Genomic DNA, 22,940 nt, shown 5'->3' with positions numbered 1-22,940 from the left:
CCTAAGGAGTAGGGCAGCATAGGAAATGATGGAGCAAGCCTCATTATGGCTGAATCAATCCTAATTTAATTATCACTGCATCATCCAGACCTGATATCTTATCAGTTCATCATGAACCACAACCAGTCTGGCAATAACAAGGGAAGTTATTTCTCTTGCTGCTGCCACCCCAGCAGCCTCCTCGTGCCATCCCTTGTCCTGAGCTTACCCCAAAGGTCAGGAAACCTGAGCTAAACACGCCTTTCAAGATAAGGCCAGGAAACTGTACACATGCTCTGGGAGCCAGCTGAATTGAAGGCAAGAAGGACATTACTGTGTCTCATCCTTCAGCATCAGCTGCTGCTCCCTTTGAGGATCAGCCAAAGCTGCTCCCATGCCTCTCCTGTGCTGTCTTATATATCAAGAATTCTATTATCATTATGGTGCAAGGATTTCATATGGCCAGAGTTTCCTACCTCCTTGATATTTCTCACAGGCAGCTCCTCTAAGCACTGACTGTTCCTGGTCCTTGCAGCAGCCATCTAACCCCAGAGCCCACCAATCCACTCTTTTATACCACTGTTCTTATTGGCTACAGGTGTGGCTTGTTAAGATCAGGCCTGCTCCTAATCTTTAGTAACTGGTCCAGCTGCAACTCGTTGGGGGATAAGATTACATTCTATACCACCGTCATTTACCCATAGCGTGTCCCCCTACACTCCTGTGCTTTTGCAATTCCTTCACTCTGTGCACCATGAGGGCTCTGCCTCACCAGATGCTAAACTGGGTGGTTTTTTGGGGATGATTTTGCCCAGTATAGGTCTGCTTCAATTGGACTTCCTAGCAAAAGATTTCTCTTCAAGATGAAGCGCAGGAAGGGATGCAGGGACTTAGCACCACCCCAGGTCCACAGGGTGCAGCCAGGATGGGGGAATGGGGAAAGGAGGATGGAAGGTGCAGAGGACTGTGCAGACCTTGGTTTTATCCATGCTTCAGAGAAGCACCCCTCAGTGCCAGAGCACAGTGGTGGAAAAGTTCTGCACTCTGGCAGATGCATAAAACCATCATCCACAAAGTAATACTTCCTGCAGCAATAATAAACCACCACAGAATTCCTCTCACAGCTCCCAAATCAACCCTGGCTCAGCCTGAAAAGTGTCCAGGCCCTCCTCAAACAGCCCACCAAGCTGGGTGAGATGTCCCAGCAAAACAACACAGGAATGACCCCATCTGTCCCTGTTCTACACCTCCCACTAGCCATGCCCAGCTCTGCAGAGGGACAGTGCCCTCTGCCAATGCCCCTTGTGCCAAAATCCCAGCACCGAGTGTGGGATTCACCTCCAGAATCAAGCAAAACAAGCTGGGAGGGTGCTGAGTGGATTATGTGGGACAGTGTTCCTGTGTCCCACAGGGCAAACTGGTGCCTTTGCTTAGGGCAGACATCCCCAGGCCATCAGCCCCCTTGAAAAATACTGCAGGTAAAAGCAATGAAAGTCCTTGGCTGAGATAATCAAATTCATTATTTTGGTGCAGGTGGAATAAAACAGCAGAATAAAGCAGCAGCATGCTAGAAGTGCTGCTCACACTGCTCAAAGGGCTAGAATTTCTTCTTTTGAGAATGACAGATCATCAATGTCTGTGGCCTGGTCCTCCCCATTGCCTCAGGCTTGTGCCATCACCAAGGCTTAAGAAAGACAAAGTTTTGTTTAGGAGCGACTGGAGTAGGCTGCCACATCCCAAAGCCAGGTTGGCATGAAAAAAACAAACCCTTATCTGCCTGGCAGCAAGCTGCTGGCTCAGAGCAGAGGTTTAATACCCCTGAGGTTTAGATTATTTGCTCAGCCATGGGGATGCCCCATTGCACAGCATTAACTCCATTCATCCTCTCTCACCAGCCCCTCCCACAGCACCATCTCATTTCAGGATGACCATGCCCAGCACATTTGCCCCCTTGCCTGAGCTCCCAAACCCCAGGTGCATAAATCACCTGACATGTGATCTGTGCATGGAAGCTTTCTCCCTCCCTTGGACAGCCACAGGAGCACCTGGGCAGCACATCCAGAGCTCTCCTGGTGCTGCTGTCTGGGTTTCCTTCCCAGAGCAGCGTGTGTGTGCCAGCCAGGGCCACATGGCTGCGCCGGGCCCTCTGCCCTTCCCTCCACCCCTCGGGTGGAAAGTATTCCCCGCCCCTTCCCTGCCGCCAGCCCGGCACGCCAGTTCGAGTTTCACATCGGGATTCAGGAGGGGAAAAAAAGATTCCTCCCTCGCACAGAAACCATCAGCTTTTCCAGCAGCGTGTCTCCACCATGTCTGGGCTGCGCCTTTGCCAGCGAGGGGGGTCTCAGCCCTTCCTGCCACCAGCCTGCAGCACACCCAGGGCTGAAGGGTGGCCTGAGGCTGTCCCAAAGCTGGCAGCCACCTGAGGCCACCAGCCCTGCTCACATCTGCTCTGGGATACCCTCGTCAGCTGTGGCACGGCTCGCTCAACAGCTGCTGCCGGCCAAGTGGCTGCAGCCCGGGATCCTGGTGGATCTGGAGAGATGGCTCTCAAGGAGGACACGGGCAATGTTGCTCATCTGTTAGGAAATATTTCAAGGGCTTTGCGTGAAAGGCACTGAGCTGCTCAGCACACGCATTTCATCCCTCCAGTGCGCATCGGAGCAAAGGCTGAGCAGAGGGGAAATTTCTCGCTCACTGAAATTGTGCCTTTCAAGAGTCTTGACTTCACCCCTCTGGCGCGCTGGGCAGGATCTCCTACACCCCATGCCTTGGCTGTGTGCTCATGTAGCAGAGAGAACCTCCCAACAGCTACTGTGCCATTCCTGTGTGCCCAAACCCGAGCAGAGGGCTGTCCCCTCCACCACACCAAACCTTTCCCAGCATGCAGGACAGTCAACAAGCAGAGAAGGAAGGAGCCTGGTGTATCCTTTCCATGCCCAGCTTTCCCCATGGCCCTATCATGGTATTGGCTGAGCTTTACCTGAAGACAGGTGAGCCTGGTATTCTTAATTGTGCATTTCAGGCAGTTTTACCTAGGAGATGCATATACTTTTAAGTATCCTGTCTTAAAATCAGAAAACCTCCCTGGTGCCACTCACCTGACCCCCATTTTGCAGTCCATAACACAGGGGGAGTCAAACTCAGCCAGCAGATCTTCCATCTGGTTGTATCTCTCGCCATCCTTGACCACATCTCCGTGGTAGGCAGGGACATAGGGCTTCAGGACATCGTTCATGAGGCGGTCGAGGCACCGCTGCTCCGATTCACAGTGCTTCTTCAGGATCCTGCCATTGGCCGCCGCCTTGAAGCTACCTGAGGGGCACAAGGGACAATGTGGCACTTGCTCTGGGTGGCAGGAAGGGCAGCCCAACGCCTTGGAACAGCTCCATTTACACCTGCACCCAAGGAGTCCCTACAGGCAGGACTGAAAAGCTCAGGGGTTTATGAGCATCACTGTCACATCCCAAGAAGGCAGAGACCCATCCTGCAGCACCCAACAGGTTTGCTTCACATCCTCTGTGCACTTTCCTCTAGGCTCACATCTTTGTGCTCATGTGTGGGGCACCTTTGTGCTGGGCAGCATCACCTGCTTGGCAGTGAGTCAGGAGCTGGGCCTGGCTCTCACCCAAAGCACCCAGGAAAAAGCAGCAATAATTCCTGCTGGCCCTGGAGACCGAAAGCTCAGAGCACCTTCACACTACCCTCACTAGCATTTAGATTAAGTCACTCTCCTGGGCTAGAGGCTGGGAGCTGCAAGCTGTGACACTCATGCAGCAGCCTGAAGCAATTGGGGCCAGCAAAGCTCATTAAGCTGGGATAATGAAGGTGGCCCTCCCTGCCACCACTCTGTCCCTCCCCATGCTCTGTACCTGCGTGTCCTGCTAGCTGGATCCAAGGGTACTTCTTCTTGAAAGACATCACAAACGGGGACCAGTGCACCATATTCTTGATCTTCCTCCATGACTTGCTCTAAGGGGAAAAAAATCATGAAGGTGAATGCAATGTTTTAAGCTTTTACTGTCTGTAAAGTCACTTCAGGCAGCACGCAGCTGTTCTGGACAGGGAAAGAGGCACCACAGCCAGCGCAGGATGGAAGCAAACAGAAAATCTGCTCTTTTCCCATTGTGCTGTGCCAAGCCACTGGGCCTCAACTCTACATTCAAAAATCACGAGTAACTTCACTCAAGTGGATGATGTTACAGCGTTGTTCCAGTTGGCTGCTGCTGCTGCTGCAGAGTGCCCAGCCATCCGCACTGCCTCGTCCCTGCTGCTCCCTGCATCCCTCTGTGGGAGCAGCAGAGACATTACTCCATCCCTGGGCACTACAGGGACATTAACCCATCCCTGGGCACTGCAGGGACATTACCCCATCCCTGGGCACTGCATCACAGAGACATTAACCCATTAATAGGCATGGCAGGGACATTACCCCATCCCTGGGCACCACATTAGATCACAGCAGATGGAGAGGGAAGGCAACCCAGGGCTGCCATCCAGCCACAAAACTGAGCTGCAGGTCCTGTGGGGAACAAGAGCACAGGCACACAGAGGCTCCCTGCCTGGCTTTTGTTCCCCCTGAAAGGCAGCTGCTGTGTCCATTAAGCTGGCAGCCCACGTGTGCTGATCCGCCTGCTCTGGCCCATCTGTAACTACAGTTCAGAGAACAATTCCCTGCTGACACGTTGTGTTTCTCACCAGATAGATTGCTCTAAACTATTTACATGACTCTAAGAAGGCTGCACTGGAAGGCACACTGCCTCCCTCAAGGCTCCTTCCTGCAAGTTTTTCCCTGGATTGTTCTAGGGAACACACCACCAGCAAAAGACGGGGGATGACCTCTTATCTTGGCCCCAGAAGGTGACGGCACAAACAAATTATGTGAACGATATACAAGGGCAACAGTGGAAAAATGCCTTCTTGCAGGAGCTGGGACAAACAGTATAGTCCTTGGCTGCTCCAAGCTCCTGGGTTCAGCTGGAAGCCAGCAGATAAATTATCCTCATTTGCTCCGCTGTGAAGGCATAGGAGGGAGCCTTCCAGAAAGCCCAAGTAATCTCTTCCTCGTGTTTGGAGAACTGGCCCCTGTTCCAGTAATGCTTCACAGACAGGCAGGGAAGAGCCAGCAGCCCCAACTTGCAGTTTGGATGCTTGCTGGGGGTGAACTCACAGCACAGGAATCCGTGCTGGGAACTGCTGACATGTTTAAATGGCAAGCAGCAAGAAGCCAGACAGAGATGTTCGTGTCTAAAGCGTGGAAATTACACCAGGGTTATCCCTGTGCTGTGCACCAGTCTGCCGAGGAGCAGGGAGATGCAGGGTGCTGGGCAGCACAGGAGTGGCAGAGGGGAACAACCAAGGTCTTTCCCCACTTTGCAGCCTGGCAGGAGCAGGGCAGCCCTTCCCTGGCAGGCTGCCCATGGCTGGGAGCGTCCCAGCACAGCCTGGCACTGGGACAGCCTTGCAGGAGTTTGGCAGGAGCTGCCCAGGCATGGGGTGACACCGGGCATCCCCTTCTCCAGGGCTCCTCCACGCCGAGGGCTTGCTTGCTTTGGCAGGGGGGTCGGGCAGTTCCCTACCTGACATGAGGATGGATGTTTTTATTTCCACACAGAGTGCCAGAACTTGTGTGTTTTAGCTGTTCTTTGTTCTCCTTCTGGCAGAGAGCGAAGGGGAAGCGGGGGGGTGTCCCCTCCTTTTGTTTTTAAAATAGTAACACCAAGTCCTGGCTGATGTCATGAAAAAAGGGGGAAGAGAAAGTCTCCGGGGGAGTTTGGACTCTGAAGGAGTGTGACCACCTCCTCTAAAAGAAGGAGTCCTCCCCTCACTTGCAGCACAGATCATAAGTCACTCGGTCCCAGGAAATATGCCAAGGCAATGTGCCTTCCCAAGCCAAGATTTTGGTTTGTGGTGGTTAGAGCTTTATAGTTAAACCCTTGAGGTACTTCAAGGTACAGGCAGAGCGGAGGTAAACAGTCCCTAAAGCAAAGCAAGCCACTCTGGCTTCCCCCTGCCAGGGCTTTCCCAGGAGTGATGCTCTCCATTCCAGCACTGCTCCCAGGGCAGGGTAATGACCCTGAGTCCCCTGGAGACACAAAGCTCAACAAAAACCAACCCTTCTGCTGATCTGAACGGGTCACAGAGCCAGTCACTCAGCACAGCCACCCGAGGAACAGGTAGCACATCCTCACCCCCTCTATGCCAGAGGGAAATTATTTCACTCAGGCCTCACCCGGTTTCAGGCACACCTTTAGTCAGGTATTTCCAGCCCAAGTTTTAAGGACATGTGTAACAACTTTTATGGCGAAGCTTGAGGCAAGCTTCATCCATTTCAAGCCACTCCCAACCTGCTGGAAATTGACTGCTAGGTCAGCTGTCACTGCTGCAGGGGTGACCCACAATTCTGATTCACAGAGCCCCTTTCTCCCTGCTTCCCACAGGGGCAACCACTGGACACTCATGGGGGAGAAGAGGACAGTTGTCCCTCTGATTCCTTCAGGAGCCACTGGATTTTTGTTTAACACCTGAGCCCCCTCCCAATGAAATATGGAAAAGTTTGCTTCACCAAAAGAATGTTGCTGTGTTGTGGCAGTGCTCAAAAGGCTGAGTTTTGCAAGGACAGATTCTCTACTAAACCAGCAGCAGAGGGGATCCCTGAGGAGCAACACTGGCCAATGTCCCCAGGGATCCTGCCACTCCCTTTGCCTGAAGACAGCCTAATTCTCCCTAGGTAGAGTGTTCCTCCAGAAAGTCAGCCTTTGTACTTTCCCTTGAGAGATGGGAGGTGGCTTTTAACCATCTGCAGGGTCCTCCACCCTGCAAGAGGTCTGTGTTTATTCAGACAATGATGTGCAATCAGAGATCTCAAAGCCCAGGGTTTGGGATCCTGGCCATGCCAACCTCATGCCAGGCTCTGCAGCCAGCCATGGAAAACCAGAGCCACGAGGTTCATACCACTCCAGTCTCACTCCACATGCAGCAAACAGCCCCTCCACTGCCTCCTGCCCTGCCTGGTGCTATTAATAGGCAAATTGAGTATTAAGGCTATTTACAGTAAAGAAATCTTCTTTAACACTGTGTCAGTCTGTGGGGAACCATAAGGTTGCCGCCTCTGGGCTCTGCAGTAGTCTGTAACTTTTGGTTTACATTTCAAGGAGTTATTTGCTCACACATCCAGGAGCACAGGCACAGCTGTAGGTGCATGGAGGAGTGGTAACTCCCTGGGCTCAAGGATTTTTCACCATCCTGGAAGAAATGGCTCTGCAGGTGGCATTACCAAGTGATGCAGGTGAAGGGCAGATCTGTGCTCTTCTCATTTGCCTGCAAGAAGCTGAACCTGCAGGTGGTCATTTCAAAAGGGGAGTACATTTCCAAGCCTTTTGCATGATCAAGGCCTGCACCTGATGTGGCACCAGCTCTCCCCCAAACCAGTCCTTTCCCTCCCAGAAAACTCAGGAAGCTGTGTGCACTGACTGCACTCCTGCACAGCAGAAAGAGCATGGAGCCTGTATAAGCAGGGAATATGCACGAGGTGTCTGATGCAATTCGACACTTTTTATTTAAAACCTGGTTCAGCATCAGCAAATGCCAGCTGATTAGCTGTTAAGTAAATTATTTAGTGACTCTGGAAATATATTTAGCAAGGAATGGCACCGTTTTCCCTAATAGTCTGCCACATGGAAAAGAGGCTCAGCAAGTGCAGAACCAGCTCTGAAAAAGAACTTCTCAGGGTTTCTGCAACACTCTGCTTCTGCCTCTGCCCTCTTACAGCTTTTGCTTGCTGCACAGAGCAGTATCCCAAGCCAGGAGTGGGATACAGGCCAAAGGAGTTAATCCCTCCCAGTGAGCACCCACAATTGGTCAGGGGGAGAGGAGAGCTGGCAAAACAATTTTATCGGCTGTATGTTTAACTTCACTTATCTGAAGCTTAAAGCAAACTCTGGGCTTTCCCCATCTGTCAATAGAGCTTCGTATGGAAAGAACAACACAGGAGAATTTAGTGCCAGTGCAGAAGGTCAGAGGATATATTGTGTTTAATTAGATTAAACATAAAGTGACTGATGAGCTCAGTACTCGCTGTACGTTTTCTCTACTGCATATTTATTCCTTTAATGTCTGCTCAAGGGAGATGTGCCTTTCTCAGACTGCCTGTTGTCTCTCTTTCCCAACATGGACACTGGTGGAGTTTGACTGGTGTTATTCCCCATGCAGGGAGCCAGCAGGGTGCTCTTCCCTTTCCATGCATTCAGCCAGAGAGATAGGCAGTAACTGATTTAATTTGCTGAAATTATGCCTTCCTATGGTTTTATGGGACCAAAGGTTCCTGGAAATAGTAGGAGCTGGACCTGTATTTTAGTGCTTTTTATTAACATGGTTAGAGGCAAGATTACACAGCTGGGCCAGGGGATGGAAAAGAGTGGGAGCAGCATTAAATTAATGATTTTCCCAATGGTGAAAAGAACTTCAGCTCCTTTCTCCCAGGGAAATCATGAAATATCCTAGGATCAGAAGAGATGGAGGACGAGGACAATGATGAGGAGACAGCAGTGTCACCAATGCCCACTGCTTCCCCAGGCTTCACTGGAATTGCTGCAGCCCAGGGACTTGCATAAATGACCCCCTGGCTTTCCCTTCCCTTTGGACAAAGCCCTGCTCCTGGGAGTTCACTTCCAGATTTTCTAGGAAGGGACATGAAGCTGTGCTGTTGCAGGCTCCAAGATGTTTCACTCACAACTAGGAGGGTTGAGTGGCCAGAGCCTTTCTGATTTAAAAAACCAAGGCAGCAGGGGCTGAGAAGGGCAAACTTTGCCCCACAGAGCCCTCCTGTTTAACAACTAAATGAGTGGAGGGAACTTTTGCCTGCAAAGCTCCCTCTGTGCCAGCCCGCTCCACGGCCCTGCACATCCAGCCAAGGAAAAAGAGGCCATTTAGTTTTCCATGTTTAAAAAGAATGAATGTGTTTTCTTTTGCTCTTTAAAAAGCAGTTAAGGTTTCCCTAGTGATGATTGTTTCCCTTGACTGGGAAAAACCTTGTCACTGCAGCCTTGGAGGGGAGGCCAGCTTTGTCCATTGTGCTGGCGGCCGGGCACGCAGGGCAGAGCTGGCAGGTACCATGGAATGAATGCCTCCTCCTGCTGCTGTGTCCTGCCTTGGAGTGACCAAAATGCAGCAAACACACTGAAAAACCTGGGATGTGATGGTGCAAGGCTGGGGATCTGCTTGGCTTTGCCATCTCTCAGCCCCTGGCTGCCTCTGTCCTTCACGCTGTGACCGCTGTCCCGATGCTGGCAGCAATGACAGCCCAAATTCTGAATTGTCTTCCTCCTTCTCATCCTTGCTGATGCTTCTGTACTGCACAGCAGCTAAATAGCCTTGTTTTGGCCAGAGGAGCAGCTGGCAATGGAGGAGAGGGGCATTGGATCAGTGGACATTTCTTGATTTAGTCACAAAAGACATAATACAAAAGTTTCAGCAGCTCCCAAAAACCTGGTGGAAGCAATGCCAGTCCCACGTCCCACAGATTCCACTGAGCAAAGATAAAGTGAGGCCCAACATCAGGCTTCACTGAAGTTAATGCAAGGAAATACAGTGTGATGACTGACAGGCATTTCTGGTTGCCTAGATATTCTAGTGTAAAGCCTTATTAGAGAAATGATTTTGATGACTGTGGTATAGATGCTCCTGTTGGGGTGTAGTTACTTCTGTTGGGGTGTAGCAGCTTCTGCTACTCTCCAAGGTTTCCATCTCATTTAGTGTGAGAAAAAATCCTAACACATGCACTCTTTTACTTCAAACACTTTGTTTTTCAGAATGGTCTTGTTTTAGCCAGAAAGGATTTTGCCTTTCACAAGAGAGAAACCACTCCCCTCTGGTTTTGTGAGGAATGCCCTTTTCTCCCCAGTGGGATCAGGGAGCTGTCCCACCAAGACCAAAGATCTGGGGTAGAGGGTCACAGAGATAAAGCTACTGCAGAGATCAGCATGTGTGATAGAGGAGCCTCAGTAAAAAACGCGTGAAAGCCAGGAACATCTGCTCAGATCATGGAAAAAACATTCCAGTGTACTGGAAAAAAACCCAGGAGCTTGTTGCAGGCTCCCTCTTCCTGCTTGTGATGAAGGCAAGGAGAATCAGAAGGAGCAGAGGCAGATGAGTGAGCAGCAGCCCTCCAGCCTGACAATGGAAGGAAGCAGAGAGGATGGGAACGGGAGCACAGCAGTCCCCAGTGCCTGGAAGGACATTTGGAACCTCCTCACCCACAAAGTGTGAGCAGAGTGGAGCAGGAGCCACATCAACACCACACTCAGGGGAAATGGCTACAGAGAGGACAGTGCTGTTACACCTCTCTGGCCAGTCTGGCAAAGAAGAAGACAAAAAGCCCGAAGTGAGAGTGAAGGCAAAGCCTTCTGTTGTCTCCATGAGGCATTTCTTCTGGTGGAGAGCCTTTACTGAAGCAAAGCTGAACACCTCCTAAAGCACATCAGCCACAACTGACCCTCCCATAAAGCCAGTGGAATTATTAATTGCCAGCATCAGATAGGCTCAGCCTGCTTTCCTGAGTGGGAACTGCTCCAGATCTCTGCAAATGTATTTGTTACTCATTATGTACACAGCAGTAAGATTTGTTAAGCAATTTTCAGCTTGGAAAAGGTGAGTGATTCAGAAACAGCTAATCACTTTTGGTGGACTGCTACTTTAGCTGTACAATGCTTCTTCCCCAGAAAGCAGCTAGCCTTTAAAAGTCAGCAGACTATAAAAATCCTTGCTGGTAGCCAAAAGTGGGCCTTGGTGAGCTGATTTGTGAGAAGAGCCCCAGAGCAGTACAGCTCATTGGTGCACAGAGCTGCAGGCAGCCACATCAGGCGTCCAGCTGACAAACGGGATGTGCTGCCCAGAGGTCTGACCCTGCATCCCTTTTATCAGGGAACTTGTCATCAGCTTTGATGGAAACTGCTCTGTTTCCATCTGGAGACTTGTGTCTGATCCCTTTCCCAGTTCCAGGGTATTCACCATCTTTCTGGTTCCAAATATCGTTCCAGCTCCTCAGCTCCTGCAGAAGCACAGCACATGCTGGGGACATGGGCTCCTGTGCCTGTGCTGGCTCCAGCTTCTCACTCCCAATGCTGCTGGCAGGGAAGGATCCCTGCAGCCTTCCCAGCCCTGCCACTGTGAAACCCAAACTGCTTCTAGCAGCTAAATGCTGGGACCAGGAGCTGTGCCCTTCTTGACAGCAAACAACTGCATTGCTCTCTGGTTATTGATTTGAAGTCCAGCTCAGCTCCCTACAGGCCAGAGGTGCAGCTTAGGATACAGAAGAGACTCAGGTCCTAAAAGTCACAACAGAGGGCAGTGGTTTGGTAAGGCACAGCCTTCCTGCAAGGAACAACCTGAATACAAAACCTGTGCTTGTACATGTCAGGGATCTGGGATGGGAGCTACAGGCTCTGCCATATCCTCCCAAGGGATGAGCCAAACCCTGGAGTCCTTTGGGAAAGAGGGGTGTCAGCACAGGGCATGTTGGGAACACAGGTAGTCAGGCCAGCAGGAGATCATAAAAGTGCCAGCTATCTCCAATCTGGCTGATTTAGACTGGTAGAGTTAATGATAGGACAGAAGCTGCCAAACACTCCCAACTGCCTTCAATTTGAAGGTAAGTTTTTAGAGATTTAAACCAGGATGACACATTTACAGCCTGCCTGGAGGCACTTGGGTCAGAGACACCAAACACAGGAGTAACCTCAATGACTGGAACAAAGCAACACTTTGTCCTTAATACCTAGGGTTTTTTTGAGATTAATTTCTTTCTGTCAGCTCCAGGAATGACTGAAATGCCCAGAGCTCATGTCCCCAGAGGAGGGGGGTGCACAGGGATCTCCTCCCCACACAAGGCTCAGAGCAGGCACACTATGGTGTGATGATACCACATCACTCATCCTTTCATTCCGGCACTACCTAGCAGGGTGGACACAGGCCAGACAGGGCTGCCACTGGTTCCCAGTGCTGCTGAGGCCATGGGAAGCATTTCCTCTGGCACAGCACAGAGGGCATTGATATGGATGCTGTACATGCAACACCCTGGCAGCATAATGCCCATAAGCACTGATGATAAACAAGCAAGGCTAGCCAAGCCAAGTCATGCCATGCCAGTGAAGCAATCTGCAGAAGCTGGGTGAGAAAGGCCTGGCTTGCAGACTTGAGTTTTCCTGTTGCTGAAACCCCTAGACTGGTTCACACTGGTTTGGGACACAGAAAACATTTCCATTGTTGTTCCCTGGCCCTGTCCACTCATGGAGTTAGATCCCTGCTCTTCTGCTGTTTCACTATAACTGCACTTCACTTTGGGGAATGTGTGCATGAGAAATACATCTCTCCCATGAGCACTTCCAAGGGAAATACTCAGATACTTTTGGAGTGCCTTCTGTGAAGTGGGAAGACAGAGCTGGAAGGCAAGAAAAGAAACGGCCAAGCTCTGGCTGTGGAAATTTGTTTAGAATAGAGAATTTTTAAAATTAGTCATTAGTGCTGAACATGCTCACATTTACTGGGTATAGGAAGTGTAAAAAGGTGATTTAGAAGAGCAGTTATAAGTTTCACAAACATGACTAAACTCTAAAGCTAAATGTTCAACAGGTGTGACCTTTTAATTCCCCTTTAAATCAGTTTAGCACTTTCATTTGTGTTTGGAGTCCCTCGTGTTTGGATAGCACTTTGGTGATTTAAAGTACAGTTAAGAGTTTTATTGTCTCTCCTGCTTTGGAGCTGAGACCATGAATACTCTGCTAAGTGGCTGGAGGAGTTTCTGCTTGCACAGGAGCTGCTGGGAGCACGAGCCTGCCCTGGCCAGCACTCCCAACCCACCACCATGGCATGGTCCCCTTCTCCCAGGCAGCTCCTAAACATCACCAGCAACCAGCAGAAACTGCTCCAGAAATGGGAGTGCAGTCTGACCCTCCCTGGTCTCAGATCCTTACAGAAGGAGCACATGCAAACACGATGGCTTTGGGAAACCTCTTTGCCCAGAGAGAGGCACTGCCAGCAGCCAGGAAGCCACAGGCACACACGGCACACATCACCCAGACCTGCTGTGTATGCCCCACACAGTGCCCAAAGCATCTCCCCACGAGACTCAGCACAGCAGATCAGAGGCTTTGGTCTCTAAAGAGCACTAAGAGCTATTAAAAAAGTGGCCTAAACCTGAAGGCAAAGCGAGATTTGTTACAGGCACTGAGCACCCACAGAGCAGTCTCCCCGTGTGCTGCAGCTCAGCTCAGCTTTTCTGCTCTGCACTACTCCTGGAACCAGGGCTTGTGGGCATCCATGGGACTTCTCTCCCTCAGAATGAGAGAGACACAAGCTCGTTCCCCATGGTGAACTCTGCTTCTGAGCCCAGCTTGTGGGTGCCCTGAGGCTTCTCCCCCACCAGCTTTCCAGCCACACTGCCCTGATGGATATGGGAAGCACAAACCATGCACTTTAGGAGCAGCTGCTTGTGGGAACTCCTTCCTCACTGGACACATCAACCACAGGCTCCCAGGAGCATGGCAAGACCAAGCTAATTACAGGGCTCCAAACATGGACCAGCTCACATGCTCAGCTGCTCATTCCCAATTCTCCACACAGGCTGAGAGCAGGGACTCTATCCACATTTCCTGCAACTAGATTACCCCATTCCCTATCCACACAGATCCAGCCCCAGGTGCACTCATGCTCTGCCAGGCAGGGAGCTCCTCAGTGCCACACCCAGAGCAGGCTCACCCAGCCTGGCGGGGACACAGGGTGGCACCGGAGCCAGGGCACCGGCTGTGAGCAGCCATGTGGGACCCTGGAGATCAGGATGGAGGGAGGAATTCTTGTTAACAGCACACCTCAGCTGCCCCCCAGCCCACTGCAGCAGAAGGGCTGCCAGCAAGCAGACCTCACACACAACCAGCAGTCATTTCATCCTTGGCTTCATTTTCGCAGTCAGAGCCTTGCACGCACCCCTTCACCATTTTAGTTATGAGTCATGGAAAAAATGTCAGCTGCAGATACAGAGCCCCACTCCTGCAGGGCCAGGTACCTACCTGTGCTCCCAAAGCCAATGTCCTGGCACGCCTGCCTGCTGGGAGGGCATCCGAGGGGCCGGCTGGGCAGCGCTGTGCCAGGGAAAGGCCGGCACGGCGCTGGGGGACGGAGCTGTCACGGCAGCAGACAAGGAGGTTTCATCCTCCACCGCTCCCTCCACGTTGCCTCTGAGGCTTGTGAGCAGAGCTGGCGAGCCCTGCTGCACCCAGGCACTCCCCTGAGCCCTTAGGGAAGGGAATGGGATCCTCAGACACACAGAGGGTTACCCAACCCTACATCCTGGCGTGGCACGCAGCGCTGGATCTTCCAACCCAACCGTGCGCTGACACGCAGGGGTGGGGCGGGGGAAGAAAAAGAGGATTTCAGCTGGTTAACTTCTAAGAAATTGAGGAAAAGCTTATCACTCCTGTGAAACTGGCTGCAATCTCCTCAGAGCTGGTACATGCCATGCTGCCAAGGTGTCAGCTGGAGGAACACTGAGTTTTGGTGGGAAGAGGACTGCAGGGGCCAGCAAAGAAATTTGCTGCTTTGGTGCACATTCACAGCCTTACACAGGGTGCTGGGGAGGAAAAGGTTTCTCTAAGTCAAAAGGGAAATGCTCATCTGAAACAGGAAAATGGAACTTTCTTTTGAGCATTAACAGCAGAAAACCACCTCTGCAGAAAAATCACCTCTGCCATGGCTGTGTGTTGGATCCCTGCAGCAGGGAGAGGATGCTTGGGGAAAAACACCCCGACCCTGCTAAATCAGCTCACTCAGGACCCCAGGAAAGCCCTGGGGTGTGCAGCTGGCCCAAGCACATAATGGGGACATGCTGAGGTTTTGGGGGGAAACACTGCTCAGTCAGGGCGATAGCAGAGTTGGTGAGTGCCCTGCGTGGGAGTCCCGGATGTGGGAAGAGAGGGTCTAAGTTCTACAGCAATGCTGACAACAGGCTGACCACAAACAGCATCACCCAAGGATCACCCAGGCAATTCAGGTTTGTAAAGACAGATCCAGAGATCTTACTGCTTTTTTTGGAAAAAAAAAAAAAGTGAAATTGTTTCTAAACTAAATATTTCTCTTGAAAGAGGCTATTTTAAGGCAGGTGGAATGACACAGTGTGACATCCTTTAAAGATGTAGAGATCATGGGTTTCATATTAAAACTCAGATAGTCTTTCTTGGAACAGCATGTTATGGTTGAAGAGAATTCTAGTGAATTTTCTGGTCCAAAAAAGGAGACAAAGATGAAGGGTAGTTATCTCCAGCCCTAAAATAGTGAGGGCACTTGCAATACAATGAATAGAGGTAATACAATGAACACATTATAAACATGGGTGTAGCACAGGCAGAGTTTAGCTCATTGTGTCCTAGAGTTTCTAAATATATTTTGACTTGAGGGAAGAGCAAGGGAGAAGAGAATTGAACATAGGGAAGACGCCCAGTCTTCTGAACAACTGGGTTTTCCATCAAGGCACAAGCCCACGATCTCTGAGGCTGCATCTGTGGGTAGTAGCCGACTGCTGAACTCCTCCTGCTGCAGGCAACTATGTTTAGCTTCTCTTAGAAGGTGAAGGAAGCAGAATAGGAGGAAAAAAACTTAGTCATCTACTCCCCTCAGACATTTTGCTGTTCATTTACTTCAGCAGCACATGAAGCACTTAGTCACTCCGTCTCCGACGGGCTTTTTTCTATTTTTAATTTTCCAAATCAAAACAAGAAGATAAAAAGGAGGTTCCTTCCCAAAGAAGCAGCTGGTGGAGGAGGCTGGGGGTGTGAGCAGCGAGTGACCAGGACTTCACCCCACAGCTCAGTGGCTGCTGCAGACACCCAGGCGAGTGTTTTGCATGCAGGAGCAGAGAGGGCAGGAGCTGCCACTTCCTCTTGCTCAGCGACAGCTCCATGAGCTGCTCCAGCAAGCCAAGGTGCCAAGCATCCTCTGGAGCTGAGATCTGCTCCCTGTACAGGCACCTGGCACCTGCCCTCACAGTAAAATCAGTGTTCTAACGCACCACTCATGCTCCAGGTGTTTGCCAGCACCAAGGACTATCTTGCAACCTAACCCACACATCCAGCTTGGATGTCCTCCATTCTCCAAGTCAGAAATACAGTGTCAGAGCAGCACTTCCTTTGGTGTTGGTTTTAGCAAGCCAGCCACCACAGCTCCTGCATTGCAGTCCTGAAGGACAGAAACTTTTGTGAAAACTGGCTTTGTCCAACAGTGTCGCAGAACACCAGAAAACTGCTGCTCTTCCTGACTCCTGTCATCCTCAGGAGAGCCCTTGACACTGTCCCTTCTCCCAGTGAGCCTTTTGACTGTGAAATTCTCTTGATATATTTAAAAAAAAGACTGGACATGGCACTTGGTGCTACAGCCTAGTTGAGGTGTTAGGGCATGGGTTGGATTCAATGATCTTAGAGGTCTCTTCCAACCTCATTATCCTGTGACTCTGTGAAATGCAGGCACCAACACCAAGGTGCACACTGGTGCTGAGATGCAGCCTCAGAAGGGAGAGCTTTAACAGCAGCAAGGAAAAAAGTGTCTCTGAATGCAAGCACAATCTAGAGCTGGGCATTTGGTTTCTCTCCTGTGCACAGTATCCTGAAGGGTCCAAGGACAGGGAGGCAACCCCCAAACTCCCATCATTTCTCCCCCACCAGAAGCAAACCCATTGGCATGGCAGTGACCCAGTGCTTTACTACTGATTCAGGATGGGTTTTTTGGAGGGCTCAGAAGGCACCCAGATGGCTCACAGCTTCCTGTTGCTTCAGCTTTACAATAAAGCAACATAAATAGATCTTCATTCTTTGTTGACATTTGATGCTGTACAGCAAAACAGGCATTGTTAGCCTAAAAATAGGAAACGCTGTGGCAGCTTTGAAGAAATTCAGCGTTTTTCCTGTACTGATGCAAACCCTGTGGCCGAGTGCCAGATTCCTCTGTCCTGCTTTGAAGCACGACGAAATTCTTCGCGGCGCTCGTAAATCAGCGCTTTGTTAGCACCGGGCAAGCTCCAGTGACACCAGCAAACCCTGGTATTTCCTCCTTCTGCCTCGTAAGGGAGGGGGGGGGATGCTCGATGGTGCTTTTCATCCCCGCTGGATGATGATGATGGACAGCCCTGCATGCCTATTGCGGAGCGCGGCGCAGGCGGAGTTGCCACGGCAGCCGCTGACGCACAGCCGGGCCCCACTTCTACATTTTTCCATTACACGGTGCTGAAGCTTGCAGAGCAGGAGGTAGTGAGTGAGCCACTTTCCTGAGTGAGGCACTGAGAGGCCAGCAAGGTGCAGGGCAAGCCCTGTGCTACTCACAGCGCGTTTAAAAGGAGGAGAGCGCGATGCGGCCAAAATGAGCGCATGTTTTTAGAGCTGGCTTGCAAAAAGGGCACACCTAGCACTACACCTCGCAGAGAGTGGGTATAGAAAAGTCAAGGCTCCAAGCAGAGCGAGGTGTGAGTGGAGAACCAAAAATTCCTGGTGGCTTTCCTTGTGGAGCATAGGGGGAGGATGGGCTGACAGTCCTCACTGCAGCATGTTACACCAGTGTGTCTGTAGCACAGGCACTGCTGCCAGCCCCTTCACGGGGTCCCACCCACAGGGATGCCCCTTCCACTGCTGTGCCACCATCCCCAGAGTGATTTAAGGGGGCTGAGCCAGCCCTGCTCACTCTTGGGCAGGGCCTCTGCCTTGCAGCACGGATGGGGAGCAGCAGCACAGCCCAGCCAGCCACAAGAGCAGCTCTTGCCATACACACGGTGTCTCTCAGCTCCATGCTTTGGTGGCTCTTGGGGTCAGGTCTCTCCAGATGTTCCTCTTAGTTCATGGACTGGTTTTAACCCTCCTCTCCCCCAGCTGGATGCCAGCAACCACAGGGATGGTGCTTTAATCAGCAGCTTGGGGCAGCAGGCTGCCCAGCCTCTGCACAAAGCCAGAGCTGTGTAACATCTCTGGTCACAGCTTATCTCCCTCCCACGCAGCTGGAAGCTGCAGGCCAGGCCTGTGAGGTATTAAATGCCACCAAACACAACAACTTATGCAGTTTTTAACCACCTCAGAGCCTCAGAGATAGGCAAATGGTGAACATCAAGCCATTTTTGGGCTTAACCTATTTCAAGTACAACTCAGAGGTTTTGGGAGATGGAGTACACTTGCTGGAAGTTCAGTTAACTGTTATGGTGCAATTTCATCATGACAATTCATGATGAAATTCAATTTTAGGGTCACTCTTTCCTCTTTGGTTCAGTTATTTTCCTGTGTTCACAAATCTCTTTGTCCTTCCCTGGTGTGGGCAGAAGTAGCAAACTCTGGATTCCTTGCGGGGATCTCCTGCCCTGCAGGGTTAATTCCCCCAAACACTCTGGGGCACTGTGCAGGTACTGGGAGGCTGCAGCTGCCTCACAAATCCACCTCTCTTAGCAGTGTGCTGGCTCACAGTGTGGCAGTCCCACCTGTGGAGTCAGGGACAAGCAGAAATGTGTAAAACTAAAGTATTAGTTCAGTGGAACTGAATCATGGCATGGGAAACGCCCCCTGTCTGAAGGAAAAAAAAAGAAGGGAAAAACCCCTGTGTGTTTCCAAGCTCTTGAATTGCTCCTGTTGTTGATTAGGGATAGAAGGAAGCTACAGACAGGCAGTCTCACCTACAGGGTGATCACTAGAAATTGCCCATTTCTCCCTTGTAGATTTTCTATATGAAAAACAAGTCCAGCTCTCTCCAGAATAGCACTGAGACCTTCACAGTCTCAGAACAAAGGGTACCATGATCAACTAGAAATCAGAAGTTACTTTTTTGGAGCTTGCTTCTTTTTGGTGACCTTACTGAGCTCCAATGCTTGGCTCCAGTGTTTGAAGCCACTGTTTGGCTTGTGGAGAACAAAACCTTATTTTTTACTGGTAAGTGACAACTCTTAGCAACAGCCTGTAGCTGCCAGAGCCTCTCAGGGATGTAACTGGCCTTACAGGATCCCTGCTGGCCTTACATGGGATGAGGAGGAGAAATTTGCAGAAAATGAGCTGTACTGCTTTGCAAATGTACTATCCCTGGCACATGGCAATCTCCTAATAAAAGCAGTATTTGCATTTTTTGCATAAAACCAATTTGGATTCACTGTTCCTTCACCTGCACAGCACCAATACCCCCTGCATGAAAAACAAGTCAGGAAGCTACTGATGAAAAAGAGGCATTTGTGACTACTGAAAATGTTCCATGTGCTCCCTCTCAGAGCAGATAAAAGTGTTTCAAACCATGGCCACCACAAGACATTTGAGTCCCACTCGTCGCTGTGGGAGGCTCACATCTCCTCACCAGTGTGCACTGGGGTGGCACAGCTACCCAGGGACATGTCCCAGGACAGCACCAGGGAGAAGGATCCATTTCTCCTGAGCTGGCATCTGTGCAATGTCCAAGGAAGCTGCTGCCAGCCAGCACTCTCCCTGGGCCAAGGGCAGGATTGCCACCCTGGGGTTGGGTATCGACCCCATGCCAGCACTCGCACGGCTCTGCACAGGAGCTATGCAAATGTTGTGGCCAAATCCTCTCCATTCCTAATCACAAATGGAATTGTCTATGCAAAGCTGGTGCACCCAGGGAGTGACTGCCTGGGCCCCTGCCTCAGCCTGCTCACCCCTGCATGAGGGCAAGGCAGGGACCCCCAACACCCAGCTCCAGCTCATGGGAGTAGATGTAAAAATCCCACAAGGCCTAAATCTGTCACTGGTGCTGTCCAGGCAGCAGTGGATGCAGAAAAATAATAAAAAAATCCATAAATAAAAGCATTTAATCTTGGCTAACATGTGCCTAGGGAAGCAGCAGCACAGGTCTGTCCCTGTTATGTAGTCACCAGCACAAGTAGAGGGAAGGTGTCCCATTTTCCTTAGATTATAAACAGCTGTAAGCTTTTTAGGGCATTACACGTAGTGGTTCTGTAATGGAAAAGTTTATATGCTGGAAACAGTGTCTTGTTAATGAGCTAAGGTATTTATAGTATTTTTAATAGTCACAGGGTGTTTGAGATATTAACAAAAAACGTGTTGATGAGGTGACTATTTGTGACACCCACTGATGTGGCAGACAAGAACAAAGCATTCTCAAGTCAGTGACTGGCACATCCCAGAGAGTGGCTAAAAGAGAGGAGGGTAGAAGAGAAGATTTTTGTTTTCTGTATAGAGAGGTAGTTAAAAGAAGGATCATTGAAGGCATTTGGAAAGTTTTAGCTGTGGCAAGCAACTAACAGAGACTCTTTTGGAAGATGCAGGTCCCATTAAGAAGTAGTTAATTTGAGTTCAAGCGGCTCCAAAGGAAAGGAGCAGAAACACTCACAGAACTGAGGATCTGGACAAAATCAGGAGGGGAGCTGCAGCTGCACAGCAATGAGTGCTGGGATGTGGGACTGGCAGCAGAGCTCACTGTGAGGGCTCTTGGTTTCAGTGGAAAGTTTCAGATGCAGTAATGGGGATGGGTGATGCTCATGTGGGGCACCACCCCGTGCCCCACAGCACCGCTGCTTCCTTGGATGAGAAAGGGGACAATATAAAAAATTACCCACTCCAAGAGTCTGGTCTCAAGTGCTGGATTCTGTGAGTCAGTCCCAGCCTTGTTGAGCCTCCCAGTCCCATTGGAAACTATGAAAAAATCCCACCCTCTCTCCAGACAAGCCTGCCCTTTGTGCACTGGAGATCCTGTTCCACGGGGCCCTTGGCCACTCCTGTGCTGCTGTGGGCCACAATGGGAAAGCTGTGATTTGGGGGAACCACACTGCCCCAGCTGGGCACAGGAGAGCAGCTCCTGAATTGAAGGCATGTGGTCAATTCACCCTGGATGAGTTTCCCTTTACAGAGCCCTGTTTGAGCAACTTTCTGGAGCCAGCTTTTAAAGCCTGCAACTTTTTAAAGCACCCATGAGCATTGCCTGGCTGTAATTTAACCTTGTGATAATTTCAATGAAAGCCATGTAAATGAAAGCTATAGGGGGGCAACTTGTGCCTTTCAGCCCTATGAGAGAGCAGCCATGCCAGCCAAGCACCCCATGTCAGCCGAGCACCCCACGCTCAGGAGCCACTAACACCTGAGTCAAAGTGAAATAAATGGAATATAAAGCCTGAACTCAGGGCTGGAGTTTTGTCCCTTGGGTAGCTGCATGCTTGAGAAAGCTGAGAGCTGTACACAATAATTGAGTTGATACCAGAGCTGTGATTGCTCAGATTAAGATGGCACTTCAAACCCATGCACCATGCACGATGTTGCATCATCTGGGCATATGTGGCCAAGGATATTTTCCTTCCTGATCCATTCCCATCCCACATACGCAGTGCTTGCTTCTCCCCCTCCTCATTTTCTGCTGGACAGACAAAAAAAACTCGACCAGCACCTCACTGTGGCCATCTCTTGCCATGGAGAGAGCCAAGGAAGAGCCAAGATGCTCACTGTATCCTGGAGCCCCAGGGCAGCCCTGCACAGCCAGGGTGGGATGCTGATGCTGTGCCTGGCAGCCAGCTCCATCCCTGGCCCACCAGCAGCCAGAATTTGCTGTACTATCAAGAGACTGGCAAGACAGGCTAGGACTAAACTTTTCCATTGAGACGGGTAAACAAAGACTTTGCTTTTCCCCCTGTAACAAAGTTTAGCCCAGGAAGTCACATGAGTGCAGCTGCATCCAGCATGTATATCCAAAATGGCTCGAGCTGCTGGCAGGGTATGGATGTACAAAACCTGATACAGGACAAAGCTCTGCCCTGGAAATGCCCTTCCACCAATGTGTGGAATTGCAGCAGAAACATCCTGTCCTTCTGCACCAAGGCCAAATCAGACCCTTGGCCAGAGTGGGTTCCGCTGCCTCACACCATGTGTCAGGGAGGAGACACTGTCACTGAGACTGTCACAGCCAGCTCTGTGTCCTGGCTCTCCCCCTAACTCCCCACAGCCCCCACAGCCTCCCCCTGAATTGCTGTCATGTGTTGCACAAAAGGCACCCTTGGCAGGACACTGAAATGCAGGTACAGGAATTCTGCCCCAGCCAGCCTGGGGACAGAGGCTGGAAAACTACCCTGCAAAAAATCTGTGCTCTGGAGTATGGAGAAACTATGAACAGTTTGCCTTAGGGGCAGCAAAAACGCAGGGATTTGCTGATGGTCATTTTCTGCTATTAGAGCAATAAATCCATTCAACTGTCAGCCAAAACACCAGAGAAAAAGAATGTGAGCTCAGGGAAAACAGGAAAAAAAAAAACTGTTATGAGTTGAAAATATTTTCCTGAAGCTTTTAGAGGCAGTTCTGAGCCCAGCAGCAATCAGTCAGAAAAGCTGCTACCCCTGAACCCGTGCCAGGCCACTCCTGTGGCTGTTGTGCTTCCCCAGGATTCCTCACCCTGCACAGAGGTTCACAAACTCCAAAACACTGGGAATCTCATCTGAAGCCCTTGCAGAAGATAGCAAATGCACACTGTGCCCTTTCCCCTTCCCAGGGAGGAAGGCAGGCCAGGAGGTGTTGACAGCCTGAGGAACTGGAGTTGTCCTGAGCCTGCATTTTTCTTGCTGAAAAATCATTTCCATTGGTGCCATTTTACTGCATCCCCCCCTTGTGTCCCTCCTCTTACCTCTCTCCCCTCTTTGGTGAGCTTTTCTGGATGTTTTCTGATGGAGGACATTGTCCTAGTAACCTCAACCTGACTGGTGGGGAAAATGCAAGGGCCAGGTGAGCAGATGTGTGGTGGCTCAGCTCCTCTTAAAGCTGAATCCCTGCTGCTGCTGCCTCCAAAGGTGCCTTCAGCATGGACTGCTGGCAACAGACAGGATCCAACATCTTGTAATCCTTTTGCTGCTCAGCTGGACATTCCCAGCCCCTACACTGGGGCTGCCCATCTGCAGGCAAGAAGCTCTGTCCCATCTTGTTCCCAGTAAAAGCACAGACACTGAGGTGTTTGGC

At 50.7% G+C, this 22,940-nt stretch overlaps 1 protein-coding gene across 1 annotated transcript in view; it reads right to left on the bottom strand.

Annotated features, from left to right (window-relative positions):
- Positions 1 to 22,940, bottom strand: part of ITPKB (inositol-trisphosphate 3-kinase B) — a 75,613-nt gene that overhangs the window by 20,989 nt on the left and 31,684 nt on the right. The window contains exons 3-4 of the mRNA XM_074536802.1: positions 3,849 to 3,948; positions 3,078 to 3,291 (exon numbers count right to left, since the gene is read on the bottom strand). Coding sequence (XP_074392903.1) covers positions 3,078 to 3,291; positions 3,849 to 3,948 — 314 coding nt within the window. The remainder of the gene's footprint in view (positions 1 to 3,077; positions 3,292 to 3,848; positions 3,949 to 22,940) is intronic.

This window comes from Zonotrichia albicollis, chromosome 3 (assembly GCF_047830755.1).
Source record: "Zonotrichia albicollis isolate bZonAlb1 chromosome 3, bZonAlb1.hap1, whole genome shotgun sequence".
In the NCBI taxonomy this organism is placed as follows: domain Eukaryota; kingdom Metazoa; phylum Chordata; class Aves; order Passeriformes; family Passerellidae; genus Zonotrichia; species Zonotrichia albicollis.
The sequence above is the reverse complement of the archived record's forward strand: the minus strand, read 5'-3'. Positions and strand labels throughout refer to the sequence as shown.